General features: G+C 40.6%; 2 protein-coding genes and 1 pseudogene across 3 annotated transcripts in view; 1 reads left to right on the top strand and 2 right to left on the bottom strand.

Moving 5' to 3' along the window:
• The window catches only part of deptor (DEP domain containing MTOR-interacting protein), a 39,442-nt gene extending 23,635 nt beyond the window's left edge, over positions 1-15,807 (bottom strand). The window contains exons 1-4 of one of the 2 annotated variants that reach the window (XM_085422249.1): positions 15,392-15,807; positions 15,131-15,220; positions 7,361-7,539; positions 4,483-4,606 (exon numbers count right to left, since the gene is read on the bottom strand). In XM_085422249.1, the coding sequence (XP_085278375.1) occupies positions 4,483-4,606; positions 7,361-7,539; positions 15,131-15,220; positions 15,392-15,405 (407 nt within the window). In that variant the 5' untranslated portion in view covers positions 15,406-15,807. Of the gene's footprint in view, positions 1-4,482; positions 4,607-7,360; positions 7,540-15,130; positions 15,224-15,391 lie in introns of both variants that reach the window. The other variant, XM_085422248.1, reaches the window with a different exon arrangement.
• A 3,947-nt stretch (positions 15,808-19,754) lies between these two features.
• Positions 19,755-23,186, top strand: LOC146658575 (uncharacterized; annotated as a pseudogene).
• Positions 23,017-25,710, bottom strand: LOC146658574 (uncharacterized). The gene is made up of 3 exons (XM_085422247.1): positions 25,405-25,710; positions 25,014-25,295; positions 23,017-24,530 (listed from the first exon to the last, which is right to left on the bottom strand). The coding sequence occupies exons 1-3, from the start codon at positions 25,619-25,621 to the stop codon at positions 23,500-23,502; spliced, it is 1,530 nt and encodes a 509-aa protein (XP_085278373.1). The 5' UTR covers positions 25,622-25,710; the 3' UTR covers positions 23,017-23,499.
• Between the last annotated feature and the right edge of the window lie 888 nt (positions 25,711-26,598).

Genomic DNA, 26,598 nt, shown 5'->3' with positions numbered 1-26,598 from the left:
TCTGGGCACTGAGGAGGCCTATGGATGTCTCATGGTGTTTCATTGTCTTTTTATCTATCCAGGTATGCTTTTACTGTATTGGCATTGGTGTTTGGGATCATTGTCATGCTGAAATATGACGCTTTTGCAAATTTAGACACTTTCCAGTTTGTATTGCATGGTGGAACACAATCTGACGGCACCTTTCTGAGTTTATCATTCCATTGGTTTTGCCAAGATCTTCAACATCACCGGCTGAAATGCAACCCAAACCATGACAGAGCAAATTGTTGGAATAAAAACACTATTTTTTATCTGCCAAACTGCGTTCTCGTTGGCATTTTTATAGAAATAGGAGGAAAACTGGCAGATAATAACAAAGTGCCTAAAGATACCATGTAAAATTAGCCCTTTGTTAAGTTTTTGGGTATGTGTAGACACACTGGTTCATCCCTTGAGTTAGGTGGTAGTTTTATGCTTGCATGATTCGTAGCTCAGCGTTTTGTGGTTTAACAGACAAAAACCATTACTAAGAAAATAGTCAGAGACAAGGACTGCACTGAAAATGAGTGAAAAAAATTAAAGCAGCATATAAGGGATTAAAGTGTGGCTCAAGACTTTTGTGTAGTATTCTGTTAGTAAAGCCTTCTTTTTCTTCTGTGAAATGTTGTCATGATCCTGGAGTTTTGACCGAACACTTTGGGTTTTGCACTAAATTCTTTATTACTTGATGCTCCTTTGGGCTCTTAGTTTGTTTATTCTGGACGTTTCTCTTCAGTCTGGGGTTTGGGTTTCAGTTAGTGTTTTGCTTTCTTGTCTCTTCTCTAGTCTCATGTGTATTGTGTTTAGTTTTGCTTCCTCTTGTCCCATTGGTTAGATTCTCTTCACCTGCACTTGTATTTCCTACAGTATTATGGACTTACTGTCACAACTAAAATAAATACCAAATTGAGTTAATTCTGCTCTGAGTCTGAATTCGGGTCCTCTTCTAACTCCATCCCACGACAGGTGTCTTCACTGAAAAAAAAGATTTATGCTAGAATGTCTTCCATCTTATTTTACTGTGCTAGCCTGGCAAACTATAACTGAAATTAATGAACAGATAATTCTTGTACTAAAAATGCCTTATGCATCCTCTGGCAACCACGAATGTCTATAGAAAATATTGTTCATCTAGAAATAAGGATGTTTCAACCATTTTTATATCCACTTATCAAACTTGTGGGAGCCTAACCCTGAGGCCATAAGGATGAAACATCCTGGGCACTTTAGAGATGAGTCAAGAATTTTTTTAATAAACGAATCAAAGTATTATATGGTACGATGTGCTGTATAGAAGCCTTATAATAAAACCACATTCCTGACAGCTTGATAACTTCTGCTGTGGTCGTTGGTTCTTGTGTATCTTAAGTCTCATTCATTTCAGTTGTGTAGTGTTTACAAGTGAAGTGATTACCAGGAACTAAATCATAGATTGTTATGAAAACAGGAAGCGTAGGGACAACAACCTTCCCTCAGTGGGACATGAGTGCACTTTGCACTCAAGCACAAGAGACACAGAGATTTTTTTTGTCATAAGTGCAGCAGCGAAGCAATTCAACCACTAGGATAAGTGAGTGTGTGTGTGTGTGTGTGTGTGTGTGTGTGTGTGTGTGTGTGTGTGTGTGTGTGTGTGTGTCCTGGACTGCACCGCGGTGATTACATAAACACATAGCTTTGAGGGCTGAAACGACAGATGTCTCCCCTTGGAATATTTCTTTCTCTTATGCAATAACTGTGTTTGTGTGTGCTGTCTCAGGAACACATAAGAAATAGGTCTCTGTTAATAACAGTGTGCCACTGTGTTAGGGCTGCCACGATTTGTCGACTAGTCACGATTACGTCGACTATCAAAATCGTCGACGACTAATTTAATAGTCGACGTGTCGTTTGAAGCTTTGTAAGATCGCAAAAGACGCAGGAATAATAGCAGGATTTAAGAGTGTAATAACGGACTGAAACAGAAGATGGCAGCACAGCATGTACAAGGATGCCAGCTGCCGTTAAACCCCGAAGAAGAAGAAGCAGCTGTGTCCCAGAATTCATAGCGCGGCCCAGCTTAGTTTCCAACAATGGCGGTAGCTAGTTAGTTTTAATATTACTCTTATTATTCTTTCTGGGTCACAAAATAAACGTTTAACATATTTTCAGGCGAGAATGTAGCTGTGTAAACCTCAAATATCTGCTCAGTTTATCAGGACACCACATATTTTCAAAAGCGCTCCGACGTTTTCGGAGACGTCTGTTACCCACTAGCTCGATAGCTAGCCGGGGGCTAGGTCACTAGCGCCGTGAGAACACCGGACTCCCGGCAAATTGTTTTCAAACCCACCGCCGTCTTTCGCGACTCAGGTTAAATATATATGAGTCACTTAGATAAATTAAAAATGTTATTGTTTGGCTTTTTTTTAGTATTTTATTTGTTCCTGAGTAAATCGGTTTGGCTGAGATTAAAGTTATAGTTTTTACACAGCTGAATAAACATCAAGCAGACAGCTGATTATCAGAAGTGTGAGATGCTGGAGAATATACTCCGGTGTCCTGTTATATTTTAGATAGCAAGGAGTTTATTAAACTTTACCGAAACAATCTGCAAATTTCATTAAAATTGAATAAACTATCATCTTGTCTTTATTTTTAGTTAGCACCTTAAAAGCTTAAAGCTGTAAGCTAATGATAGTTATATAAGAGCAGATGCTGCTGGTGCAATAAGCTGTAGTTTTATGTCCAGTGGATGATGATCTGATTAGTCGACTAATCGCATAAATAATCGGTGACTAGTCGACTATCAAAATAATCGTTTGTGGCAGCCCTACACTGTGTACAAATTAAAAGCGGCACAGGAAGACTACAGTGCACAAGTCCAAAAAAATAATGCCACATACACACGCGAGAGGCAGAAAGGAAGAGTTTGGTGGTTTTTTTATATTTATAAATTGTTAGTCTCCTATTTACTGGAAAAACAACACGGTTACAGAGCTGATCATGCTATTTGTGGCATCCCCCCTTTAAACCCAAGCGCTCCTCTAAATAAAGCTATGACTCATCTCTATATCCTCTAATTTTCCTAACTTTGCAGGCTTTTATCACAAAAAACAGGCATGCTCAATGCAGTGTCCTCTAATCTAACTGAATCGAATTCAGCAGCAGGACAAATTTTCTAATTAATGGGGGTGGTATGTCAGATGCACTCAATCAGCATGCTGTGCAGAATGACATAGACTAACAAAGAGATACAGAGGACAACCGGAAATGTGTGGATGGAATGTGGCACAGCTTTCCAAGTAGCCATGAAGCTCCAAAAACTGAAACCACATATCAACATAAAGTCACAGTTCACCATTCATGCTATCAAATGCTTTCACAGCTGCGGCCTTTAAAGATGACCTACTAGGTTCATTTCCAAGCCCAGACTAGAGGCTTTGCATGATGTACAGCACAAAATATTCCTAATTTATCTTGTTCTGAGCCTCGGTGCAGTCCCACAGTTTCTGGGAGGAAAAAAAACAAGTAATTTTGCTTCCCATGACCCTCCCTGTAAATCAGCTTTCTTCTGAACAGCTTCTCTTCACAAACAGGTTTGACAAGCAGCTAGTTTGAGCTGCTGTGCCTAAAATGAGCCACAGAGATAATCATCATGTTGATCAGAGAATTCATTTGCGGTATGCTTAACATTATGCACCAGAGGTTTAACATTCTGGGAAATTTTTCATCTACCTAGGAGTCAAATCGGGAAATTGATGCTACTCTTGAGCTTGTTTTATAACTAAAGCTTGACCCAGAAGTCCATTTGCTTAGTGTTAAGGGCCAGATTTACTAACGTATGCACCAAACACAGTATTGTCTGTATTTACAAAAAGAGCACAGTGAAAAATTACATGTAATCGTTGGGAATGGTTTCTCAATGCCAAAATATAGGGAGGGCAATATTTAAATCAAGTATGTAAACTGATTTACTAACGTTTGTGGCATGCAATTTGCTGCTGATAGTGACAATATGTATTAATGGAAAAAAAATCATCTTTTGTTTTTAAATATGAATTTAACTGCATCTGTGTTTAGCAAACAGTGCAACTTTGGTGACTTACCAGTAAAACCAACCACACCCATGAGCACTGTTTAGGGATGGCACACATTAAATGCTATTTTGTCCTGTTTAGTAAATCTGACTCTAACACTGGGAAAGGGTAAATGGCAAAATTTGCTCAATCAAGAATCTAGAAAATCATCCCTGAAGTTCACTGATCAGCTCACTCAGGTTCTGCTGGCTACAGAAAAACTTCACAACTGGGAAGCTAATTACTGAGAGCATATCTTCTCACCTTTACACAGAGACTTCCTGGTCTTTATGCAGATATAAGAACCTTCTTCTAATCTAGCACTTGGTGTGAAAGCAAATGCAACACAGTATCCTTAATGCTACATTTTAAAAAAGGTAAAACAGAAAAGTTTATTTGTTCATACTTTTCATAGATCCTCTGGCCCCTCATAAACACCTTGGCTTCATTATCCAGCGGGAATGTGCCGTCATCCTTCCGGAAGCGGTAAAACAGCTTCATGTCTTTGAAGTCCCGGTGCTCGTCACACACTGAACGCAAAAAGAGGCAAAGAAAGTTAGATTAAAGGGCTAATCTGCAAAAACACTGCCACATTTTTGTTTACTCTCCCAACCAGCCGAGATGTGGTTTACATATTTGTCTGTCCAAACTCAGTTACTAGCTTAAACTTCATTTTTGGCAGACAGAAATGAGTATGTCAGAGGGATATCTCAGGCTGAGCAGTTTGGAGACAAACGGCCAAGATTCAGATAGCCTGGAAATGTACAAAGGAGGGATCGTGGATGGAGGAGTAGTAATAAAAATGAATGCTCTGCCTTCCAGTAATACTGTCTATGTCATGGCGGTGGGTCTGTGACCCAGCATTTTGAGCTTATTTTGTATGTCTGATTTCTTATGATGTATTAGAGTAATGGTAAGTTCTGGTGTTATTATTAGTATGCCTTAATTAGGTTTCGTTTAGCTAAAGTTTTTTCCATGCTCTGTTTCCTGTGTAAGTCTCTCCTCCTCTATGTATGATTTTAGTTATGTCTGTGCCTCGTTCCTCTTATCTGTTCCCATGTTCCTCTCCTTGCGTATAATAGTTAGTTTTGCTTCCCCTGTGGCGTCATGTTCATGTGTCAGCTATGTTCTCCATGTGTTTCCGCTTCCCTCATTACCCTTCTGTGTATTTAAGTCCTTTATCATCCTTTGTTCAGTGTCAGTTTGCCTGTTGAGTTCTTGTCATGTTTTCAGGTTTTTTCATGTTCATGTTTTTATCATGTTCAAGGTTTTGTTGTCTGTCACCTGAACCTTTGCCTAAGTGTGCATCTACCTTTTGTTTAGTACCTTTTCCCAGCCACAAACAAATGGCTCGCTTTTTGTTTAATTATAGTTTCATTCCAAGTGTCTGCATTTGGGTCCTCTTCCTCCCTCCACACAGGCTGCCATTACAAACGGTGACATGTAAAATGCATACATGTAGCACGTATACATGTAGCATGTATAATGTCAAATGAATTGGTCCTAGCACAAAACCCTGTGGAACTCCATTGTTATTATTAACCTCCATTATTAACCTTAGTGTGTGAAGCTCCATTTACATTAACAAATTGGAGTCTATTACATATTGCTGTATAGTATCTATTCTATTTTATCTTACCCTATCCTATTGTGTTTTTCTTAACTTTTACTGCTCTTAAACTTGTACTTACTGCCGTGACCAAAAGATTTCCCACATGTGGCACTAATAACGCTTATCTTATCTTATCTTATGATTCAAACTGCAGCACAATACCTTGTAATACTTGTGGCATGCTCTAGTCACTGTAATAAATTATTGTGGTCATAAGTGTAGTACACTGCAATGAGGTTAAGCAGGACAACCACAGAGGTCATACAACTACTCTTTAAAGAACTTCTGAGACAAAATAAAGGTTGGTGATTGGCCTATAATTAGCTAAGACAGCTGGGTCAAGTTACTCAAGACTCTAAATAAATGTTGGTAGTATTTCAAGTAGCTTTACGTAATGATACATGTTGTCGATGAAACAGCTAGTCATGAAGAAAAGAGGACGATCACAGAAGATCCATGTAGGTATTGAAGGAGGTCATGCAGAGAGATGATGTGACAGAAGAGGATGCTAGGAATAGTGTGAAATGGAGGAAGATGATCCACAAAAGGTGAACAGCCGAAAGAAGACCAAAGGTTCTTGCTACCAGTTCAGCAGCCGACCATGTCTGAATGATGTCCGTCATCATTTGGTGACTTATGATCAGCACTTATAACTTTCTAAGTTATACATTATAATATCATAGTGGCTCTTACCTTTTTTAATTTTCAAGTTACGTTTTTCAAACATTTGCGTCCAATTTTTCCATAATAAGTATTAGGTGTATTTTATTTTTAGGCATGTTAACCTTCATTGGACAAGATGGTACAGAGAGTAGGAGAGTTTGAGGGGAAATGGTCTGGGTCAGACTTGAATCCAGGCCCCTGTGACATGGATTTTAGCCTCGAGTATATCACAGCTAGCTATAGCACCACCCAGCCCATAAATTCCTGAGTTATGGCCAATGAGGTCACAGTGACTTGGCCCTTTGACTTCTGAATTCTAATCAGCTCATCATTGAGTCCAAGATAACGTACTTGGCAAATGTAATGGAATTCCTTCCCTTTCTGTGATACTGCAGTAACACGGTGACACTAAGGAACCCGATCATCAAAACCAGTTCCGATCATGAAGTCTGTAAATTTCTGCAGAATTTGCAGACATTTAAAAGAAACTGCTTTAACGAGAACCCCCAAACAATGCCTAAATAACAACATGGACAATTGTTGACAAAGAGCCACTACAGGAAGCGGCTGTTAGAGAGTGACTGAGAGAACCCAAAGCCTATAATGCAGGCAAACGCTGTCTTCATGCAAAGAAACACAGATGCACACAGAGAAACAAAAGCTGTCCTGATGTTTTCTTTCAGACTGTATAGAAGCGTTACAGGATCACAGACTGGGTTTTGACATTCGGTCATTAATCTATAGCCTAGTTTCTATACGTTGGCTCTGTCTAAGTAATAACTTAAGAGGAAAAAGGCCTCTGTCAGTGGTCAAATGTGAAGCAGGTATGAGACGCTCCACTGGAGCCAAATTGGCCAGGAGACCCAGAGAATCATCCATTAAGAGGGACGGCTTGTTCCCAGAAAATGTCAGGAAGAAAACAGAGGGTGAGAGAGGGACCCTTGCTGTTATAGAAAATGGAAAATCCACTCTCACACGCATACACTTTCTCACAGAAACAAAGCTCTACCGTGGTGAATGATGCTCTGGTCTAAAAGTTTCTGCACAATCTTGATGGCCGTGTCTCGATCTGAAGCTTCCTTGTGTTCGATCAGCCAATCAATGAGCTCCTTAGCTACAAAGCAGTTCGGGTAAGTCCGGAGGTGGTGCCTCCGGTCCTTGATCACCTTCGCCTCATGGAGCCGCAGCCTGTAAACAAGTAGCAGAGGGGAAGAAAATCTGACTTCAGCACAAGTCCTTAGAAATTACACCAGAAATTGGGTTTTTTGTTGTTGTTGTTGTTTGTTTTGCACCTGAAAGGGTGCATTGATTTTGTAACATATAAAGAGACTGTAATAACAGTGAGGAGAGACCAGAGCAGCATGGTGTATCATTTTACACTCATTTTGCTCATATTGTTCTAAAACAAACAGCTAAGCACTGTTGCTGACTACATGTCCTGATTTGGTTATCGATGTGAGGGTATCACAATTGAAATTTAAAGTGGAATGAAAACACAGCAAATGCATATTTTTGGTTTGAGATGAAACACAGTATTCAAACACTATCTGCAGGGATTTATAAGGTTGACTGCATGATCACATGATGAACCTCTCAAGCCAAACTTAATTTCCATCATGGGCCAGATACCGCCCACTTTGATCTTGAGATCAAACCAGTGAAACTCCTCCTTATGCCAGTGTAAAAACATTTAAATAAACATTTAAACCCTGAGATCTCTTGATATAAGAAATCAAAGTGTTAGTTCAACAGTACATCTCGGTTTTCTGCATGATAAGCTTTGGTAACCCATTCCCACACTGTCCTGCATACATAAAATCTAAAGTTTCAAGTTTCTTGTTTTTAAAATGTGAGCGCACTATAAAAAAAAGCAAATGTGGACATTTCTATAGTAAATAGTGAAAAATAAGAACTTCTCTGTCATTTAATTGTTTGTTTAATAACTTTTCTGTAGCTGGGAAGACTTATTAGTAAAACCTATGAAAATACAGTTAAAAAGTTAAAAATCAATGCACTTGTTCACATTTTTGAAAGCTATTGAGTGGGCTGGATTGAAGTCTTTGCTGGGCTCATTCTGGGCCCCGGGCTTTATGTTTGGCACCCCTGGTGTAGATCCTTCATGTGCTGGCTTCACAGTGACCTCTAGCTGAACCTAGGTATTGTGAAACAGTCCACCAGTCTTAGCCAAGCTTCCTCCAGCTAGCTAGTTCCACTTCATGCTGAGTCTGTATGCAGCTGGCTAGCATCACGCCGGATTAGCTATGACAGCATTAGTCCAAGCCGACCCAACTCTACTGCCAAGACTCACGATGGGCAAACAAGCTCCTCTGAAAAACTTGGAGACTTTGCATCCATGCAATCCTGACATCATCCTCTCTGTGTATTTAGCTCCGGTCTAATCCTCACATAAATTCAACTCGAGAGGAAGCAGAAAGCAAAGTCGTTTCATTTCTTTAACTTGTGCTGAATCACACAGTAACAGGGAGAAGCTTTTCTCAAAGAGTCTTTGCCTACTGGCATGCTGAGTCCCAGGCTGGAAGCATTCATGAACACTTAATAACCATCAGACTCAGCCACAGTGCAACACATTATCTATTCACAGCTATGAACTGGTCACAAGACTTACTACAACAGCTGCATGTGCCTGTTCTTCCATATAGCTGCTTCTCTGTCTGTTTTTAAGCCATCTGCCTGAAACAGATCTGTTCTGTGATACAAGGAGTCAACACGATAGAGCACAAACAAGTGATAACATATTTTAAAACAGTCTGCTGTTATCAGTAACGGAAACTGTGTCATTCATGTTCCATGAGCTTGACTCATGATAAAGTGAGCTAACAAAGGTGTGGGCACTGCTTGCTCTCATCAGCAAAGTGTAATCTTATACTTATGAATGCTGCGGTTCTCAGACTGAAAGGGAATGTGACGTTTTTAAATCTCTCATTGCGTTTGGTATGAGCAAACACTCCAGGACAAAGCTAAAAAAACAAAGGAATTGCAGCCAAACACAAAAGGAGAAAGTCAGACATTAAACTGTCCCGTGTGTAAGAGTGTTTCCAGGATTTATTTTTTTTTAAATAGGATGCAGCGAAGGGAAACCGAGAAGGACCATGGGTCATGTTTAATCAGAAAACTCTCATTAATAATATGAAACAAAACAAATTACAAATATTCACAAGCTACAGTGCTGTCCAAAGGTTTTGGCATCCCTTATCTCCTTATATTTTGCTTCCAAGGAGCCAGACCTAATTGTATTTTTTTAATTGGTCTTGAGCAATAGTTCTCCAGGCTTTCTGAAGGTCTTTCAAAATTTTTCTTTTGACATTGGTTGCTTTGTTACCCTCATTTTCACTTTAGTCCTTGTATCGGAGGAATTTTTTTTTGTCTGTGAAGCTACTTAACACTGACCTTTGAGTCATTCGAGTATAAAACAAATACTGTACATAAGAGAAAACTTAGCCAAGAATGAATTTTAATTGTATTTTAGGCACTGTGTATTACCAGCCAGTTTTTCTTGCATTTCTTTAGTTAAATATATGAAAAATGCCAAAGATAAAATTGTGCTTGTGCACCAACAAGGTGTTATTAGCTGAAGACTTTGCAGCATGGTGTGGAAAACTGGGCAAGTGGTGATCCTAAAAAACCACCCCAAACTATCCAGAACAGATGAAAAGTCTCTTAAAGTCATGTCCTTAAGAAATAAGAAAATAGAGAACATATAGAGAAATCAGCGGTGGCCCGAGACCTTTGCACAGCACTGATTCGTGATTTTTGGCTGCCCTGTACTATAACTATACGGTGGCCACAAGATTTAACAGTGAGGTAATGAAACCGGGTTGAAACAGTGACTATGTTTTCATTTCGCTGAGTGTTAGAAATAAAGGACAGTGCCTGACACAATTTTTCCGACTTTCTATAGCCACACTAGCCACTGAAGGAGACTGCACTTACCCACTGCACCTCATTAATCTAAATGTTAACGTCAGCATTCCTAAATGCTCACAAAGGCAATTTAACATGCTGATTGCAAGCATAAATAATGTTTACTATATTCACTGAAGGTCATTTTTTATATGCATACATACATACAAAAAAGCAGCCAAGAACAGTTTTGGTTTCTATTCATGCACTATCCATAGTATGGGAAACGCTGACCTGGCGATGGCAACAGATAAAATTAAATTTATTCCTCAGTGTTTGTCCATCCAAAAAGCAGCCATCAAGCTTGATGTGGCACCAAAATCTATATGTGTACCAAATTCATTTTATTTTATTATATTCAATTTTTTTTGCAATCCATCAAACAGTTGAACTGTTCAAGCGTGAAGCAAGGCAGTGACAAAAAGACATCTTTGAAACTGTCAGGAATTAAGATTTAGGCCAGAGAGCAAGTCTTACAAGCCACAACCTTGAGTCCTTTCCCCAGAACAGCGGCATCTCAGGAGACCCTGGAACAGCCTCCACAACCAACCTTTCGTTCACTGACACTGACCACAATGCCAGCTGGCAATCTCAGTGTGCAGCAGTGCCAAGGACACTGACACACACACACATGGTGAGCATATAATGATAAACAGGGAAAACTGTTGCAAGCAAACTGTTAATCTCTTTAGGAAGACTGAAGTGATACTGCTTGTGGTTTTTTGGAAAGCAACATACTTCAAAACACAACCACAAAAACATACTTTAGCCACATATTTCCATATAGTTCAGTTGGGGGCTGAAATTCCAGGCATTGATGCCATGCTTTACCAACTGGGCCTCTATTCATTGCTGGGGGTATGAAGTAGTGAATGAACTGCTGGTTATGTAGTCTTTTTTTCTTTTTTCTTTTTTACAGTACAGTGGGTCAAAGGGTACAGTATGTCAACAACACTGCTAGCAGTGTTGGTACAAATCCCTGATAGGATGAATGGGCAGGGCTTGATAATGACACCGGGTTAGTAAGTTCATCATTCTCTGCGGGGCTCAAAGGGCACTGTATAGATGGAGCACCAGAAATGAATGCTGCAAAGCAGGATCCTGCAGATTCTGGACATTAAAGTGATATAGTAACGTGAAAATGCGTTACATAGTGGAGATGAGGAGCAACAGCGTGCACGAGGAAGGTTATGCATGTGCGAATGTCTTTGTTTGGTTGTGCATGGTGCAGTGGGGCAAAAAAACAAAACAAAAACAGGCTGCTGTACCCGTTTGCATGGAGAGGGAGCCACGTGATTGCATGGTTATTAACCTGCTGTCAAATATCTCCCAAAACCCGCTTCCCTTATTTACTGTCATGGCCTTTTACATGTACCCAAAACATGCTGACATGTATGGAACGCCAGGACTGCCATAATGAATTAATTAAATACACCATTAAATAATTAATTAAATGTGGCAATAATTAATTAAAATTGGAATTAATTAATTAAATAAATAGTTATGATATATGTAATTAATTAATTATTGACACATTTAATTAATTATTTATGTATTTCACGTTTTAATTAATTATTGACACATTTAATTAATTAATTATTGACATATTTAATTAATTATTTATGTATTTCACATTTAAATTAATTATTGACACATTTAATTAATTATTGACACATTTAATTAATTATTTAATGATATATTTATTTATTTCATTTTGGCAGTCCTGACGCCTGGCTCTCATCATGAAATAATTTTATCTGTCAGCCTCACCCATCAAACTCAGGGGGCGGGGTTAACGCTGATCGAGTCAAAACCATTGCTTTGGCCTGGTGGCCATTGTTTCTAGCACACAACAACCGGCATGTGGAAGCTAACAGAACTGAGCTTTGAAAAACCCTGTTTGTGTGTTACCAAATACCGTTTTAATATTTTTTTAGCCGAGAATGTAGTGGTTTAATCTTCATGTGTCTGGTCGGTTTGTCAAGATACAGCCTCTTTGCAAAAGTGCTTCGATGATTTCGGAGATGTCTGCCCAGTCTCACGGCAAAGCGTGGGATAGACCCGCTCGCCTCGCAAGCAATCCCACCGACAAAGCGCAGGCCCCGGTACACAGCTGTAGTAACCCCCGCTGACTTCTTTTACTGAGGTTATATTTATCGGTGTTTTATTTCCTGATGTTCTTATGTGTCCTACGTGTTTCAGTCGCCAATTTTGAATTATAACTAACATTAAAAACATGTTTAAGGAGGAGAGAGAGCAAATAAATCTGTTTAACATCTGATCTTTGGGTTTTTGTTCAGTAATCAGCGTGACCTGTGTATAAACACATAAAAGAGATAACGTTGGTGTTTCCGTCATGTAGTAACTGCTGGCTTTAACTGTACAAAGGTTGTTCGACACTATGAAACACATACAGACTTCATGATGTTCGGCTAATATTTTTATTGTGAATATTAATCATGCTGACCTCGCTCTGTACACCACGCAGCGAGGTCAGCATATCCACGATATCCTCAGCTCCATGAGTTAACACAAAGTTTCCCAGCTGACTATCTAACTTCCAACTATTCCAGAGACGTGAAAATATACAGCATAAAGAAAAGTGTAAGAGACTCAGCAGCAGATTAGAATAACAGTTATACATTTAATAAATCACCAAATGAATCCAAGAAACGAGCAAACCTGTTCCGACAATTTGAATTTGTATTCCCTCAGCTGCAGACTCGCTGCTGTTTAAATGTTTGAAAAGGAAGATTAGATATAAAAAACGTCAAACATAGACTCAGTCTGCCTTCACATTTGATATGAGGCCAGCACGTATAGTGGCCTCAGCAGGCTATTACTGAAATACACGTGCTATATCTTAAACTATGATATAAACAGGGAGGTCCTATTAACATGTTTAGTTTTAAAGGACACCTTCCTGCCTTTAGTCTCATTCATGAGCAGTATTAGTTTTCTTCTAACATCCAGAAGTCTGCACAATGTGTTTCATAGTTTGTAACAAGCCTTTGACAGGTAAACATAACATGACCGAAAAAGAAAAAAAAAAGAAAAAAAAAAGAGAGAGAGTGTTGACATAAGAAGAGAAAATTCTCTCAATTATGGAGACAGACAAATGGTTCATTTATGTTTGATGTGTGTTTATTCCTCCCTAAATATCGTCGGTGAAGTTCGCCATGCATGTCAGATTTTCCTGCGCATTTTTATACCTCTGCCAACAGAGAGAGAAAAAAAATCACATTCTAACAGACAGCTGTTGCTTAGAATACAGTTGAATAACTATTAAAAAACAGATGATATTTAGATGATAGTTCAGTCTAACACATGTGCCAGTGAACCATTAAACGTCTGTGAAACTATGCAGTTATGAAACGTAACTTTAACCTCAGCCAAACCGATTTGCTCAGTTGTAAATAAAACAGCGAAGTAAACGTGACCCGACAGACAGAACCTGAGTGAATGAAGTCCAGCGTTTAACCACTGAGAGCTAAAACTCAGCTGAGGTTTCAAAGCTGTGTGCCGGTGATTGGACATCAGCCGCTGATAAAGCTGGCTCGCCTATAAAGTGCTCTGTAAGGAAACAAGCTCCAGCAGCTCTGCGCTCGGGGAAAATACTATATTTACTTATCTTGTGCAGAAAAATGCGCTGACATTGCGTTATATCGAGCACCGGCTGCCCAGTTAAACTGTGACTATCACCAGGTAACTAGGCGTGTTTCTTGAATTAGCAGCAGGTGTTAAACAGCTGACAGATGAGGAGGAGGATGCATGCAGGTAAACTGAGGGTCTGTTGAGCTGATCGCTGGTTTCGTGAGAAAAATGTCAGCTCGTTCTTTATGTTACAGAAGCACAGAGACACAAGACCAGGCGGAAAGAGACGATCGTTCGGTGAAAATGAGAATCTGCGAATGCAACATGTGGAACACGGAGAGTGGAATATGTAAACAAACCGGTTAACGTAACCCCCTCGGTGCACTCTGCATGCTAACTGTTAGCAGAGCTAGTGAAATCTCTGAAAACATCTGAGCACTTTTGCAAACATGTTCTATGTTGACAACCTGACCAGACATACGGCGCGACATTCGCGGCTAAAACACTGTTAAAAGTGTAGCTGGTGACAGAAAAACGGGGTATTTTAAAACTACACCACCACCATTGCTGCCTGTGATTTGATCTGCATTCTGGGATAACTGGCTGCCCCAAGTCTACACAAGCAATCGATTATCTAGGATCGACCTGTTTTGACTTACTTTGCACGGCAACCAATCAAATGTTAGAGAAGCTGCATGGGCAGCGTTAACCCCGCCCCCTGAGTTTGATGGGTGAGGCTGACAGATAAAATTATTTCATGAGAGAGCCAGGCGTCAGGACTGCCAAAATGAAATAAATAAATATATCATTAAATAATTAATTAAATGTGTCAATAATTAATGAAATGTGTCAATAATTAATTAAAATGTGAAATACATAAATAATTAATTAAATGTGTCAATAATTAATTAATTAAATGTGTCAATAATTAATTAAAATGTGAAATACATAAATAATTAATTAAATGTGTCAATAATTAATTAATTACATGTGTCATAACTATTTATTTAATTAATTAATTCCAATTTTAATTAATTATTGCCACATTTAATTAATTATTTAATGGTGTATTTAATTAATTCATTATGGCAGTCCTGGCGTTCCATAGACATGAGCATGCATAGTAACTTAAAAACTGCTAGGAATTCCTTGCTATTAAAGCTGTCAAATCACACGAAAGGTACCACAAACTTTGCCAAAAACAAGGTAGGACGCTACACCCTGTGAATTCTACGAGAACTTGGAGCTGAACCGACCGACATACCTGAGCTGTTCCCCGGTGACAAGCACCTCGGCCAGACGCTCCAGCTCGGCAGCCTTCTTCTGCATGGTGTTCCCGATGCCGTCCATCTCTCTACTGAAACAAGAAGCAAAGGGCAGGGGGGGTTGTGTTTCTATGCATCCAAATGTGCATCACTGCTTTTTAGGTGACAAACGCATAAAGAATCACCGGATTGGACAAAGGCGTGGAGAAGATCCGTGCGCTGATGACAAACAATGCACTGACACCTCGGTTTCTGCTTACCCTTCAAGCACCATGGAGAGCGGTGAGGGTAGGCTCGCAGGTATTCCTTGGATGAAAGCGAAGAAAGGAATTATTCCATCCCGGGAAACACGAGCAACAATGCCGGGAGTGAGACGCAAAAACAATCCAGGCAGCGCCTCAGTGCGCCTGCAGCTTCATCAGCAGTTCTCCACTTTCAGTTCCCTGGATTGGAAAAAAAAACCCAAACAAGAAAATCTACTCTTACAGATCAGTGCATGCATGCATGCCCCCTCCTCCTCGTAGTCTCCTTGAACCCCTGCGTTTAATCTTTGAATTCAGCGCTAGTGACAGCAGCTCTCTCTCTCTCTCTCTTTCTCTCCCTCCGTGCGGTGCTCGGTTTGTTTGTCCCCGCGTGCGACCAACCACACGAGCTGACTGCACGTTTTCTGCACGGAGCAGCCGGAGCCCATCCACAAAGCCCCCGCATTGGGAGGACTCTGCTGACGTCACTGGGGGAGTTCACCGAAGGGGCGGGATTGCAGAGATGTATGTGTGTGTGAGCGTGTGCAGGTGTGCGTGCGCTCGCTTCTGGAAAGAATGAGGTAGGATAGGTGGGACATGAGGGGGTAATTTTAGCTACAAATTCGGGTTGTACACCTTTCTTCTTTGCACGTGTTCGTGTATTTTCTAGAGGAAAAAAAGGCATTCTGTCATTTACAACTGTAAAAGCAACTGTAACACCTGTGATTTACACAAACTAAATTAGTAACAATTTGGAGCTTAATAATAAGATTTGTTTGTATTTATTCCACAAAATGGGACGTCTCCACCTCCTTTACCTGTTAAATGTATATGCTATAGTGTACAAAAGAGGGGGGAAAGACACAGAAGGAGATTATGTAACATCCTATAAAGCAATTCAGTGCAGACAAAGAATGCCAACTGCAATTTCTATTCAAATAAAGTGTGTCAGTGTAGCCTACTTGTAGCTAAAAAGGCCTCAGGACAAACTCTCACAGGCAACAGGAATCCAATCATAAGCTACCAAAACATCCTCCTATGACATGTGAGCAGGGTGTAGCTCAACCTACGCAGCAGCAGCACACAAATTCCTGTGGACATGCACACTGCCTTACATGTGTTGCTCAATGTATAAAATAACAACATATGTCGAAACTTGTCGAGGAACTGGAAGATTAGTTCCAACTCAAAAACAAAGTATTCTGTGTTACTGTACATTTATGTACAGCCACTCCTTCATTTCTCTATATTTTGTTTGGAAAATTGGAAACAGGTCCACTGATTTTCTGGATAGAGTATATAAACAAAAAACAAACAAACAAACCAAAAAACAGATTTAGTACCTGTCTAAGAAGTTACGCCGATATTTTCTTTGGATGTTGGCTGCGTCCTGTTCTGTGTCACAAGCATCCCACACCGCTTCAGTGTGGAGGCCAATCTATAACTGATAGTCTTCCTCTGTGCATCTTTCTCTTTTACTGCATTGGCTCTGTGTTTGGGGTCATTGTCATGCTGAAAAATGAAGCTGTAACTAATTGGACATTTTAAAAGATGTTGTTGTGTGGTGGACCAAAATCTGATGGCCCTGCTTTCATAATTCCATCAATTCTGACAAGATCTCCACCACCACAAATGTAGCCCCAAAGCATGACAGAAGCCTCCACTGTGTTATACAGATGGCTGTAAACACTCACTGCTGTACAGCTCTCCTGGCTCCTCAGTAAACACCAATAATACAAACCAAAAATGTAAAATTTGGATTAATCACTCTGTCAGACCTGTTGCCACTGATTTTCAGTCCAGTCCTTGTGCAATTTGGCATACCTCGGCTATTTCTCCCTGTTCCTTCAGTCCAGCCTTCTGGGATTTCCTTACCTGGATGATTGAGCATGCACCAAGACAAAAGAGAAACGTGGCGAAATTGAACAATAGACAAGAACTTCTGGGTTATGGTGTAATATGGCATAACCCACAATGAACGGATCACTTCTATGGTCTATAATAAACTGAAATTACATTAAATATGCAGTGTACTAGAGTCAGGGTAGAGCATCTTTCTTCCTGCCCTCCACTCAGTCAGAGTCTTGGTGGCTGTGGCCTGGCAGCACCAACTGCTGCCAACACTGTTTACATGTGATGGTATTATTCTTCCTTGCGTACCACTTCATTTTTGCCACTGTTCTTCTCCCCCTGCCCTTTTCTCTTATGATAATGCTGGGCGGTGTAAAGCACATCCATGAACCCATCACAGGTTGGTGAGGTACAAGAGAATGGGAGGAGGCAGGAAAGGGCAGGCAGCTGGGTAGGTTTCTTTCAGAGGTAACAAGGAAATGGAACCACTTGGGAGCTTAATCTGTTTCAGTTGGGCCATCCCTGCAGAACAAAGGCAGAACAACCACACAACTGAAATACTTTTGTAATAGCCTCCTTCTCTCTTGATAAGGTAAATAATCTATCAAGTTCTCGACTGCTTTCATTTAATTGTTTAAGATAAGAGATAAGATAAGATAAGATAGAACTTTATTAATCCCTCGGGTGGGTTCCTCTGGGAAATTCGATTTCCAAAAAAGCACAGCACCGACAGAAGTTACAGAGTTACAGAATATTATATATATATATATATACACACACACACACACACACACATACACACACATATATAAATACAGAGACAAATATAAATAAAATATACAAAGGGGATAAATAGAATAAATAGGAATAAAAATAAAAATACAAGTGAATTGCACATTTCAAGTATTGAGTCTATTGCACTGTTGACTATTTACAAAAAGTATTGCACAAGGTATTGCACAGTGAGGTGAAGAGGCACTACAGCTTAGTTGTTCCCCCCTCCTTTGTCCTCCTGTTTCCCCTCCCTCTCCCCTCCAGAGAGGAGTTAAACAGTTTGATGGCGTGTGGGACAAATTACTTAACTATTTCTGTGTGGGTGTATGCGGCAGGTCGGGGTTCTTATCACCAACAAAAGCTGTAAACTTAAAATACAGGGTTAAGTAAAAAATGTAGGCCCCCATATTCTTCTTCATATTTTCCAAAGCCATCCAGTGGGCCGATTGAGACCCCCAGGCCTTATGTTTGTCACCACTAATAATAATTTTGCACCCAATGCTTTATATGAGCTAGTAGCCCCCCACTCAGCCAGAGTCATGGCAGCTGTGGCTTGGCAGTACCAAATGCCAAATTACTGCTGGTGTGTGGTAGAGTCCCCCTCTGCTGACACTGTTTACACATGATTTTATTAGTCTTCCTTACATAACTGTCACTATATTTCTCCTTCTGTCTTTTCCTCTTATAATAGTGCTGGGTGGTGTAAGGCACATCCACCAGCCAAGCAGCTGCAGGTGGGTGAGGAACCATAGGAACCCTTCATACTCAAGGCTGGGATTTTTTTTCGTAGGGTCTTCCAGATTTCTGGCATCCTTGCAGAGTGGATCAGAGGGACAACAAAAGTGTTGCAGCTCCTCTCTCCATCCTATGCCTCAGTCAACTGCTTGAGCATGACTTCCTCACCGTCCTCATCTCTGCTTTGGTGATGTAGCTTGTCACATCTGCTTCTGTAGGGCACATGTGACTTGTTTCCTTGCTTCTGTGGGCTTAGCTGCCCTGAGTCATTGCAGGTCGCTGTCATCCCACAAAAAGATGTAGCTGGTGACTTGGGCCATGAAACCAGAGTAGAGAGCGTGGGAATCAGTTGGGCATCCAGTAGCAAATCTCCTAGTAACATTTGTTACCCAAGCAGCTGTATACCGGGGCTCACCTGCCAGCTTCCTCACAATCTTCTTGGCGAAGTCCATTTTGATAGCCTGTCCAAACAGGGATGTGATGGAGGCCTTCACTTTATCCAGCCTGCTGAGGACATCTTGGGCATATACCTGCATCAGTCAATGATATTTAGGTCCTGCAGGCAGTGAGAAACTGAATTTGCTTCTCAAGCCAGCTTTTAGCATGCTCTTCCTCCAGTTGCTTTTTTTGGCTGCTTCTGTTTCCCAACCTACGCTGATGCATGAAGAACACAACCTGGATGTCACATCCCAGCTTGTACAGTATGTCAGAAGACATGGGAAGTGGAATTGCGATGGCCAACATCTAGCTGGGAAATGATGGTGTGGCTCCAGCTGATCATCTTTTGTTTGCAGCTCCTACAGGCAAGATATTCTGAAGCCAAGTAATAAGAGTTGCCGATATCAACTATGAGCTTGATCTACTAATGTAGTCCAGCAGATATAAGATCTGACTTGCAACAGTCTGGATGTGGACAGTACAGCCTCACACGCCACAGCGTCCTATCCATCCAAAGGAACAGGGGCTGGCCAAAGTACTGCTCCAGTGCAGGCAGAGCACTTGAAGTCAGTGAATAGTTGGGTTGCGGTCACGTGGTTCTGATGACGTGCGGAGGCAGCGCGATTTTTGAGTGGAGGGCGGAAGTAAACATGGAGGACACTGTGGAGAGTCAGGAGAGCAGCTATTGTGCAACTTTAGACCCCGTTTCTCGGGAGAGATATAAACAGATAGTTAAAAAAATATATATCGGACGTGATCCGTATTCTTTGAAAATGTCCGAATACACCACAGAAGTAAAGGATTTGCCTACTATCGAGGCTGTGGATATCACCAACTACTTGGTCCTCCAGACTTCTTACTACACTAGGCAGCAAATGAAAGCTTTCAAGAGTCTGGAGGCGTACAATTTTTTTGTCAGCGGGTGGGTCCACAACCTTGGAACAAAACGTCTCCGTGATGGATACAGTTTGGTGTTTGCAAGGGTGAGTGTTTGTTCTTATATTGCTTTATCTTAAACACGCTAACAGTTAGCGGTAGCGGCTTTAACGTCAACAAACATGCCACATCCTTAGGACTTCGTTAGAGTGACAGTTGTTTGTTTCAAGGTAAACCATTCTCAGCGGTCTAACGAGACACCTCTGAAGACTTGGGTAATTGCAAAGGAGGATGGAGAAGTGATTGCAGCTCATTGCAATTGTATGGCAGGGTTAGTAGCCTAATTAAGTAGGATGTTATTGCAATGAGAACACACACATACACACACACACACACACATATACGCATAGGGCACTGCTAGCATTTTGCAGGTGTACTTCAGTAGTAGTGGGGAGAGAGTGTTTTCTTTTAGCTAAGAATTCATCAGCTAAGAATTTGTGTGATTGCCTTAGATCCCTCATGACACTCAGATGCATTTTTCAGATAGAGGGTAGAACTATTCAGTCATGTCATCACCTAGATAATGATTTCTCTATAGGCTGTTGAGAAAGAGTTAATGAATAAACATGTTACTTCAAATAAAGTGCCATTGCACATTAGTATTAGTAAGCTATGCATCATCAAAATGTAAAAAGATTATGTGCTCTATTTCCAGACTATCAGAATCATGCTCGCACGTTGGAGCTGTTCTTTTTGCAGTTGAAGCTGGGGTGAAAATGAGAGCGACATGCACATCAGAGCAGTGCAAGTGGCTGATGCCATCTCATGTTAAAAAGGTAAGCCAAAAAGCAAAATGTAGGATAAAGAATGTTATATTGGGACTTCATGTGACAGTAGGATAAAATATCTTCCCCTATACTGCTACCTTGTCGTGGTGGGGAAGCTTGAGTGCCTCAATGACCCTGTAGGCTATACCGGCGGGGGCTTCAAGCTCCTGGTAGATCTAATCAAGCCGGGCAGGTTGCAGGTGAGGGGTCAGACAAAAGGCAGTACTTTAATAAATGAAGAGTTCTATTCCAAAACGCTATAACAGCATTTAAAAGCCATTTCCTTTTTCATGACTAACATAACCATGACTGCAGAACCGTATACTGTATATCACACCCTTCTCATGCATGCCTCAACACCCTAGCACTTGTTTTCTGCGCACACACACACCTGACTGCAGCACTTTATATATTCACATTTCTCATGCATTCCTCAATACTCACAACTCCTCACACCACATTTTCATCAACATGGAACTGCTTACTTTCCACTCCTTTTATACCCAGCACATGGCACCTCCATCCCCACCCAACATACACACACACACTTCACTGCAAACCAACCACTATACCCAGCCTAAAACACACATACTCACTCCACTGCCATCACTGTTCAATTTCGAATATTTTTGGAAACGAATATATAGCGTTTTGGAAAAGAGCTTTTTAAATTTTAATGATCTTCTTTGGCTTAATTTTTCCAGATTCCTGCTTGCCCAGTAACTCTGATTGACTTCTCTTCAGCAAAGTCAAAAAAACGAAAGCTTGAGTGTTCCATTGATGGCTGCACAAGTACACAAAAGGTTGGGAAATCACTTCCATGCCCAAGAGTGCAGAGAGATTCAGAGACATACTGTAGGTTTTTTGAGAGTTTAAGCAAAAACTGTCCAAGGAGTGCAGCACTGATGTCTAGGGAACCTTACCACAAAGAATTTGTCCCCCAGTCTAGCATGCTTCCTAAAACTGTGCCTGAGTACAGAACACCAGAGACACTGCAGCTCAAGTTCTTAAGACCAACCCCCAGCAACCATCAAAGAGCTTGATCAAGGCCATATGCTATCCAGAGGCATATAGGTTCACCACAGCTGCTACAAGGTATTTAGGGTTTGATGTAGGGTAAGGCAGAGTTAAGATTTGGGGTATGAAACTGTCCATAACTGTAACTAAAAAAGTGTTATGAAGATGGAGGTTAGTTATAGGCTTATACGGCTAGGGTTATACAGGGTAAGAACTAAGTATAGTTTAGGGTAATGGCATATTGTATAATACATCACTTTACTGTTTTACACATCCAATACTAAGTAATAATTTCCTTTTCATGTTTGGCATGTGTACTGTTTATAGTTATGGATGCAAACATGAAGCACAAGCCAGAGGAGCATATGAGAAGCTTATGAGCCAGGAGCATGCAGGCTTCTCATGTATGGACAGCGGTCTCTGGCTGAACCCCAAGTGGCCATACATGGGGTCCTCCCCTGATGGGATAGTCACTTGTGACTGTCATGGAACTGGCATCTGCGAGATTAAGGTATTGACTCTGTTGTAGTCAAGGCCATAGGTGTGACATCTTTCCATAAGAATCAGTGAACTGAGTAAAAATGCAGGAAATACCTTTTCTAATTTCTAATCTATTGTTCAATTAAGATAAGATGAGGCTTTATTGTCTGTGTCAAATAGACATTTGTTTTGGGCAATGAGAGATTATGATAACACAGACCACACCCATCATCTTTGCTTCTTCACTGTTTCATCAGATAAATCTTGATTGTTGTTCTCATCACTGTGATTTTAGTGCCCACACTCTCAGAAAGATGCGGTCAACCTGCGCATGCGTGCTGGGGAGAAGGGCTTCTGCCTCATCAGTGACGGGGATAATGTCACACTGGACCCAACTCATGACTACTATTACCAAATTCAGGCACAGCTTCACATTGCAAATGCAGAGTACTGTGACTTTGTTGTGTGGAACCGCAATGACATATTTGTTGAAAGGATTTTGCCTGACCTTGAGTTTTGGGATGATGCGATTCCTAAAGTTGAGTGTTTTTTTAGAAACAGTATACTCCCAGAAATACTGGGACAGCAAGTTACAAACATACATGTGTAATGTGATAAAAGGACGACAACATAATGACATTTTGAATATTGTTATGACCTGATGGTAGTCATTATGAGTTCTGGCTATTGTATTTGCTCTGACGTAGCATTAGAGCACAAATTGTCATTTAATTTTATTGTACATTTAATTGTGTCATTTAAGTGTTGTGTAACACTACACAATGATTAAATGCTATTGAGGCAGCATAATAATACATTGGTGGTTTATTTACAAGATTAGACTTTTAAACAAATAAACAAAATAGATTGCAATCCATCTCACAGTATAATACTGTACAAACTGCCAGCACAATATGACAGTTGGAGAAAAATATTTCATTTGAAAACATTTACAGACTAATCAGGAGTCAGGACTTAGGTACTACTATTACTCTACCCTGTTCTACTTATCACCAGAGCCAAGCAGCAGATACTGGACACTACTCTTCCTCTCCACCCCCTTCTGTGAGCCGTGACAGTGACAAGACATTTAATTTTTTTTAACTGATTGATTACCACCCACCCCCCTTACTCCAGTGGGACAACAGACTCGGAGAGATTTGATAAGGCACAACAAATTACCCCAATCTTGTCGATCAATGCATGTGTCTCACCTGGCTTTGTGGACATGTTCTCTATTGGCATAGCCCTGCTCTGCAGAATTTGATATTTCCTCCTGACTAAATCTATGACTCGCTCAACATGGATACGCAAATTGGCTATTTTCCTTGTCTCTGCCACTTCATAGGCTGACAGCTGTTTTCTCCCTTTAGTGAATGCCGGTGTCTGTAGTGAAGCACAGTAAAACCCCACATTATCGCCAATATTGAACCCACGATCTGCAAGGACAATATCTCCAGGTAACAAGTTCTTTAGGAGGCCACTCTCTATTGTGATCTGCTTATCGCTAACTCTCCCTCCCCAGGCAGAAGATATGTAAGTGACGTAGCCTTGGGGGGCAACACCAATCAAAAATTTTACAGTGTGATGGTGCTTGTAGTTGGACCAAGTTTGAGCTTGTGCAAGAAGATTAGATGGTCTCTCAATAAAGACTTCAAAGCAATCAACAATCACAGCCACTTTACATCCAAATGCCTGTCTGAAACTCAGTGGCATCGTAGCTTGAAGAACATGTCGCTCTGGCCACTCAATTAGGAACTCTAACCTTTTATGAAGTATGTCAATTACTTTATGCCAAACTCTAGAAGCAGTGGACAGAGAAATATTGAACCTGAAAGCTAAATCTTTCAGGGGCAGATTTAGTCTCAGCCTCAGCAAAACTAGTATGAATTGTTCAAATTTGGACAACAAAGACATAGGTCCCGAGGTGATATAGGGCTCGCACAGTTCAAAAATCTGAATTAAAACTAAGAAGTTGGGGAGCCCTGTGTAGAACTTTGTCTTGTCTTCATTTTTTTCAAAAGCCTCCTGGCTGAACTGTGTGTCCAGAGCCTTGCTCCGAAGATCAACCAGCTCTGCTGTGTTCTGTCTCAAAACATCCTCCATCTTCTCGATGTCATCCATCGTCAGCTCTGTCTGGCATCCAGCATCCGCACAGCCTGCAATATAACAGTGGGGGAGCATAATAGAGGCAACCTCAATTTTTACTCATTTTCACTGTAGGAGTTTTTTAGTGGGCTATTAGAATCTGGTGTAATGTGTTTAATTCACTATGTTAATTTAATGTAATTATTTTTTTTAATCAACAAAAAAACATGTTGCGTCTAAACAAAAAATATATTTATATGTTTCTCACCACAGAAACCTTACATTACGGATATCTTTACTTATCTGTGAAAGGAGACTGTCTGGAATCTGGCAATATAAGAACCATAGCAGTGTACAAAAACCTGTGGTGTGTGCCTGACGGTAATAAGTGCCACTTTTTCTTTTTTTCTGAATAAAATGGTATGGATTTACTCTGTGATTAAAAAATCACAAACATGTAATATGTAACTTGGACCATAATCATTACAGATAATGGCATCTTTTTCTCTTTGACATGATTCTTGTTTGTTTTACATCTCAGCACAATATCTTACCTGGATAAGTGAATGTCTCATTCACACTGAAGTCTTCTGGTTGTGGATTCTCAGCTGGAAGCTGCAGTTCGGGGTTCTCCACTGTCACTAGGCTCAAATCCGGGCTCTCAGCCGTCTGTTGCATATCCAAAATCGCCTCTGCACATCGATGCTGTTCTGCCTTAAGCTTCATTCTTTTCTCTCGTTTGAGAACTGATTCCGATCTGGGTTTTCGTTCGTAGCCGAGATTGACCGTCGGAGCCCAGTCCTCCGACTCTCCGTCATCCAAAGCACTTGGGCAGCCTATAGTCCCAATCAAGTCAATATTAGACTACTAACTTAAAAGCACTAAGTAAACGAGAATTTAACGACAACCTAATGCTAATAAGTTCGTTTGCAAACATAACATTACCTCTGACGAAGTGGTCGCTGCAGACACGGGCATTGGCAGACTCTGCTCCTCCCGACTGTAAACGTAAATTTAAAATCCATTTTTTCCTACGTTTTTCGGTTAGAATTTTCCATTTTTCTCCTCTTCGTTGGGCTATTTTTGGTACCCTAAAATACCGTTTATCAGTTTCTCTGGTCGACCTACTGGAGCATCCGTAAACACAACAGGACATAGGCATTTTGCGTACCGTCTGTCTGTGATTTTGCGCTTATCTTTTTCACTTCCGACCGCCAGTCAAATTTCGCGCTTTACGTCGACGTCACGTCTACGTCAAATGAAACCTAGCTATTGCACATTCTGTCTACCTTTGTGTGGTCCACCTCTGATTGATTAAAGCGCAACCACTTGTACAAGGTTTTGGAAATCCACCTCTGGTCAATATCTGGTAAGGCGTGGATCCAGCCAGCAGGAAGGAAAATTCTCTATTAAACCGATAACAGAGAATAAAAGTACAATAATCTTTTAACTTATATTTTGTGTGTGTGAGAGAGGAACCACATACCTAGCATAATCCAGTACATTTTCAGCCAGTCTGAAGCTTATGGCCCCTGAAGATTCCAAACTGCAGAAGATGGTGTTCATTATCAGGGTCCCCCACCTTGACAGAACAGCCATCCTTGCTGACTCTTTTACCTTCTCAGGTGAGAGAGCTCAGGCCCATGGGCTTTTCTCGGCTTTGACTGTCATGGCCTCTTCTGTGTCAAAGAGACTGGCACAGCCGTCCCCTCTCCTTCTTCTAAATCTAGGATCCATTCTGTTTCAAAAAAGGACAAAAAAACTCGGTCAGTCTCTGATGGGCAATTAATTGTGCTACTCTTACTTTATTTGCTCATGTCCCAATGTGCAAACTAGTATGTTAAACAAACCGTGTAGTATTTAACATTATCAGGGTTGCATATGATAGCTTGCTACATAATAGCTTGTCGCACAATGCTGTATATTAGCTAATAGAATATGAATTAGAATTTGCTCACAACTCTCCTAACTTTAATTTACTTTATTAAAAATAGCTGGGTTAAGTATATATAAACTTTGATTAGCCTTCAGGATGATTATTATTATTATGTTATAAACTTCGACTTACTGTCTTCATGGCAGTCAGAATTTCACTGAAGTTAAGGGGTGGATCCTGGAGACAGTCTTGACAACAGTGAT

This window comes from Rhamphochromis longiceps, linkage group LG11 (genome assembly GCF_057381845.1).
Source record: "Rhamphochromis longiceps isolate RC_006_pf linkage group LG11, R_longiceps_female_GT1.1, whole genome shotgun sequence".
Classification (NCBI taxonomy): Eukaryota; Metazoa; Chordata; class Actinopteri; order Cichliformes; family Cichlidae; genus Rhamphochromis; species Rhamphochromis longiceps.
This window is presented reverse-complemented; position numbering and strand designations above follow the sequence as displayed.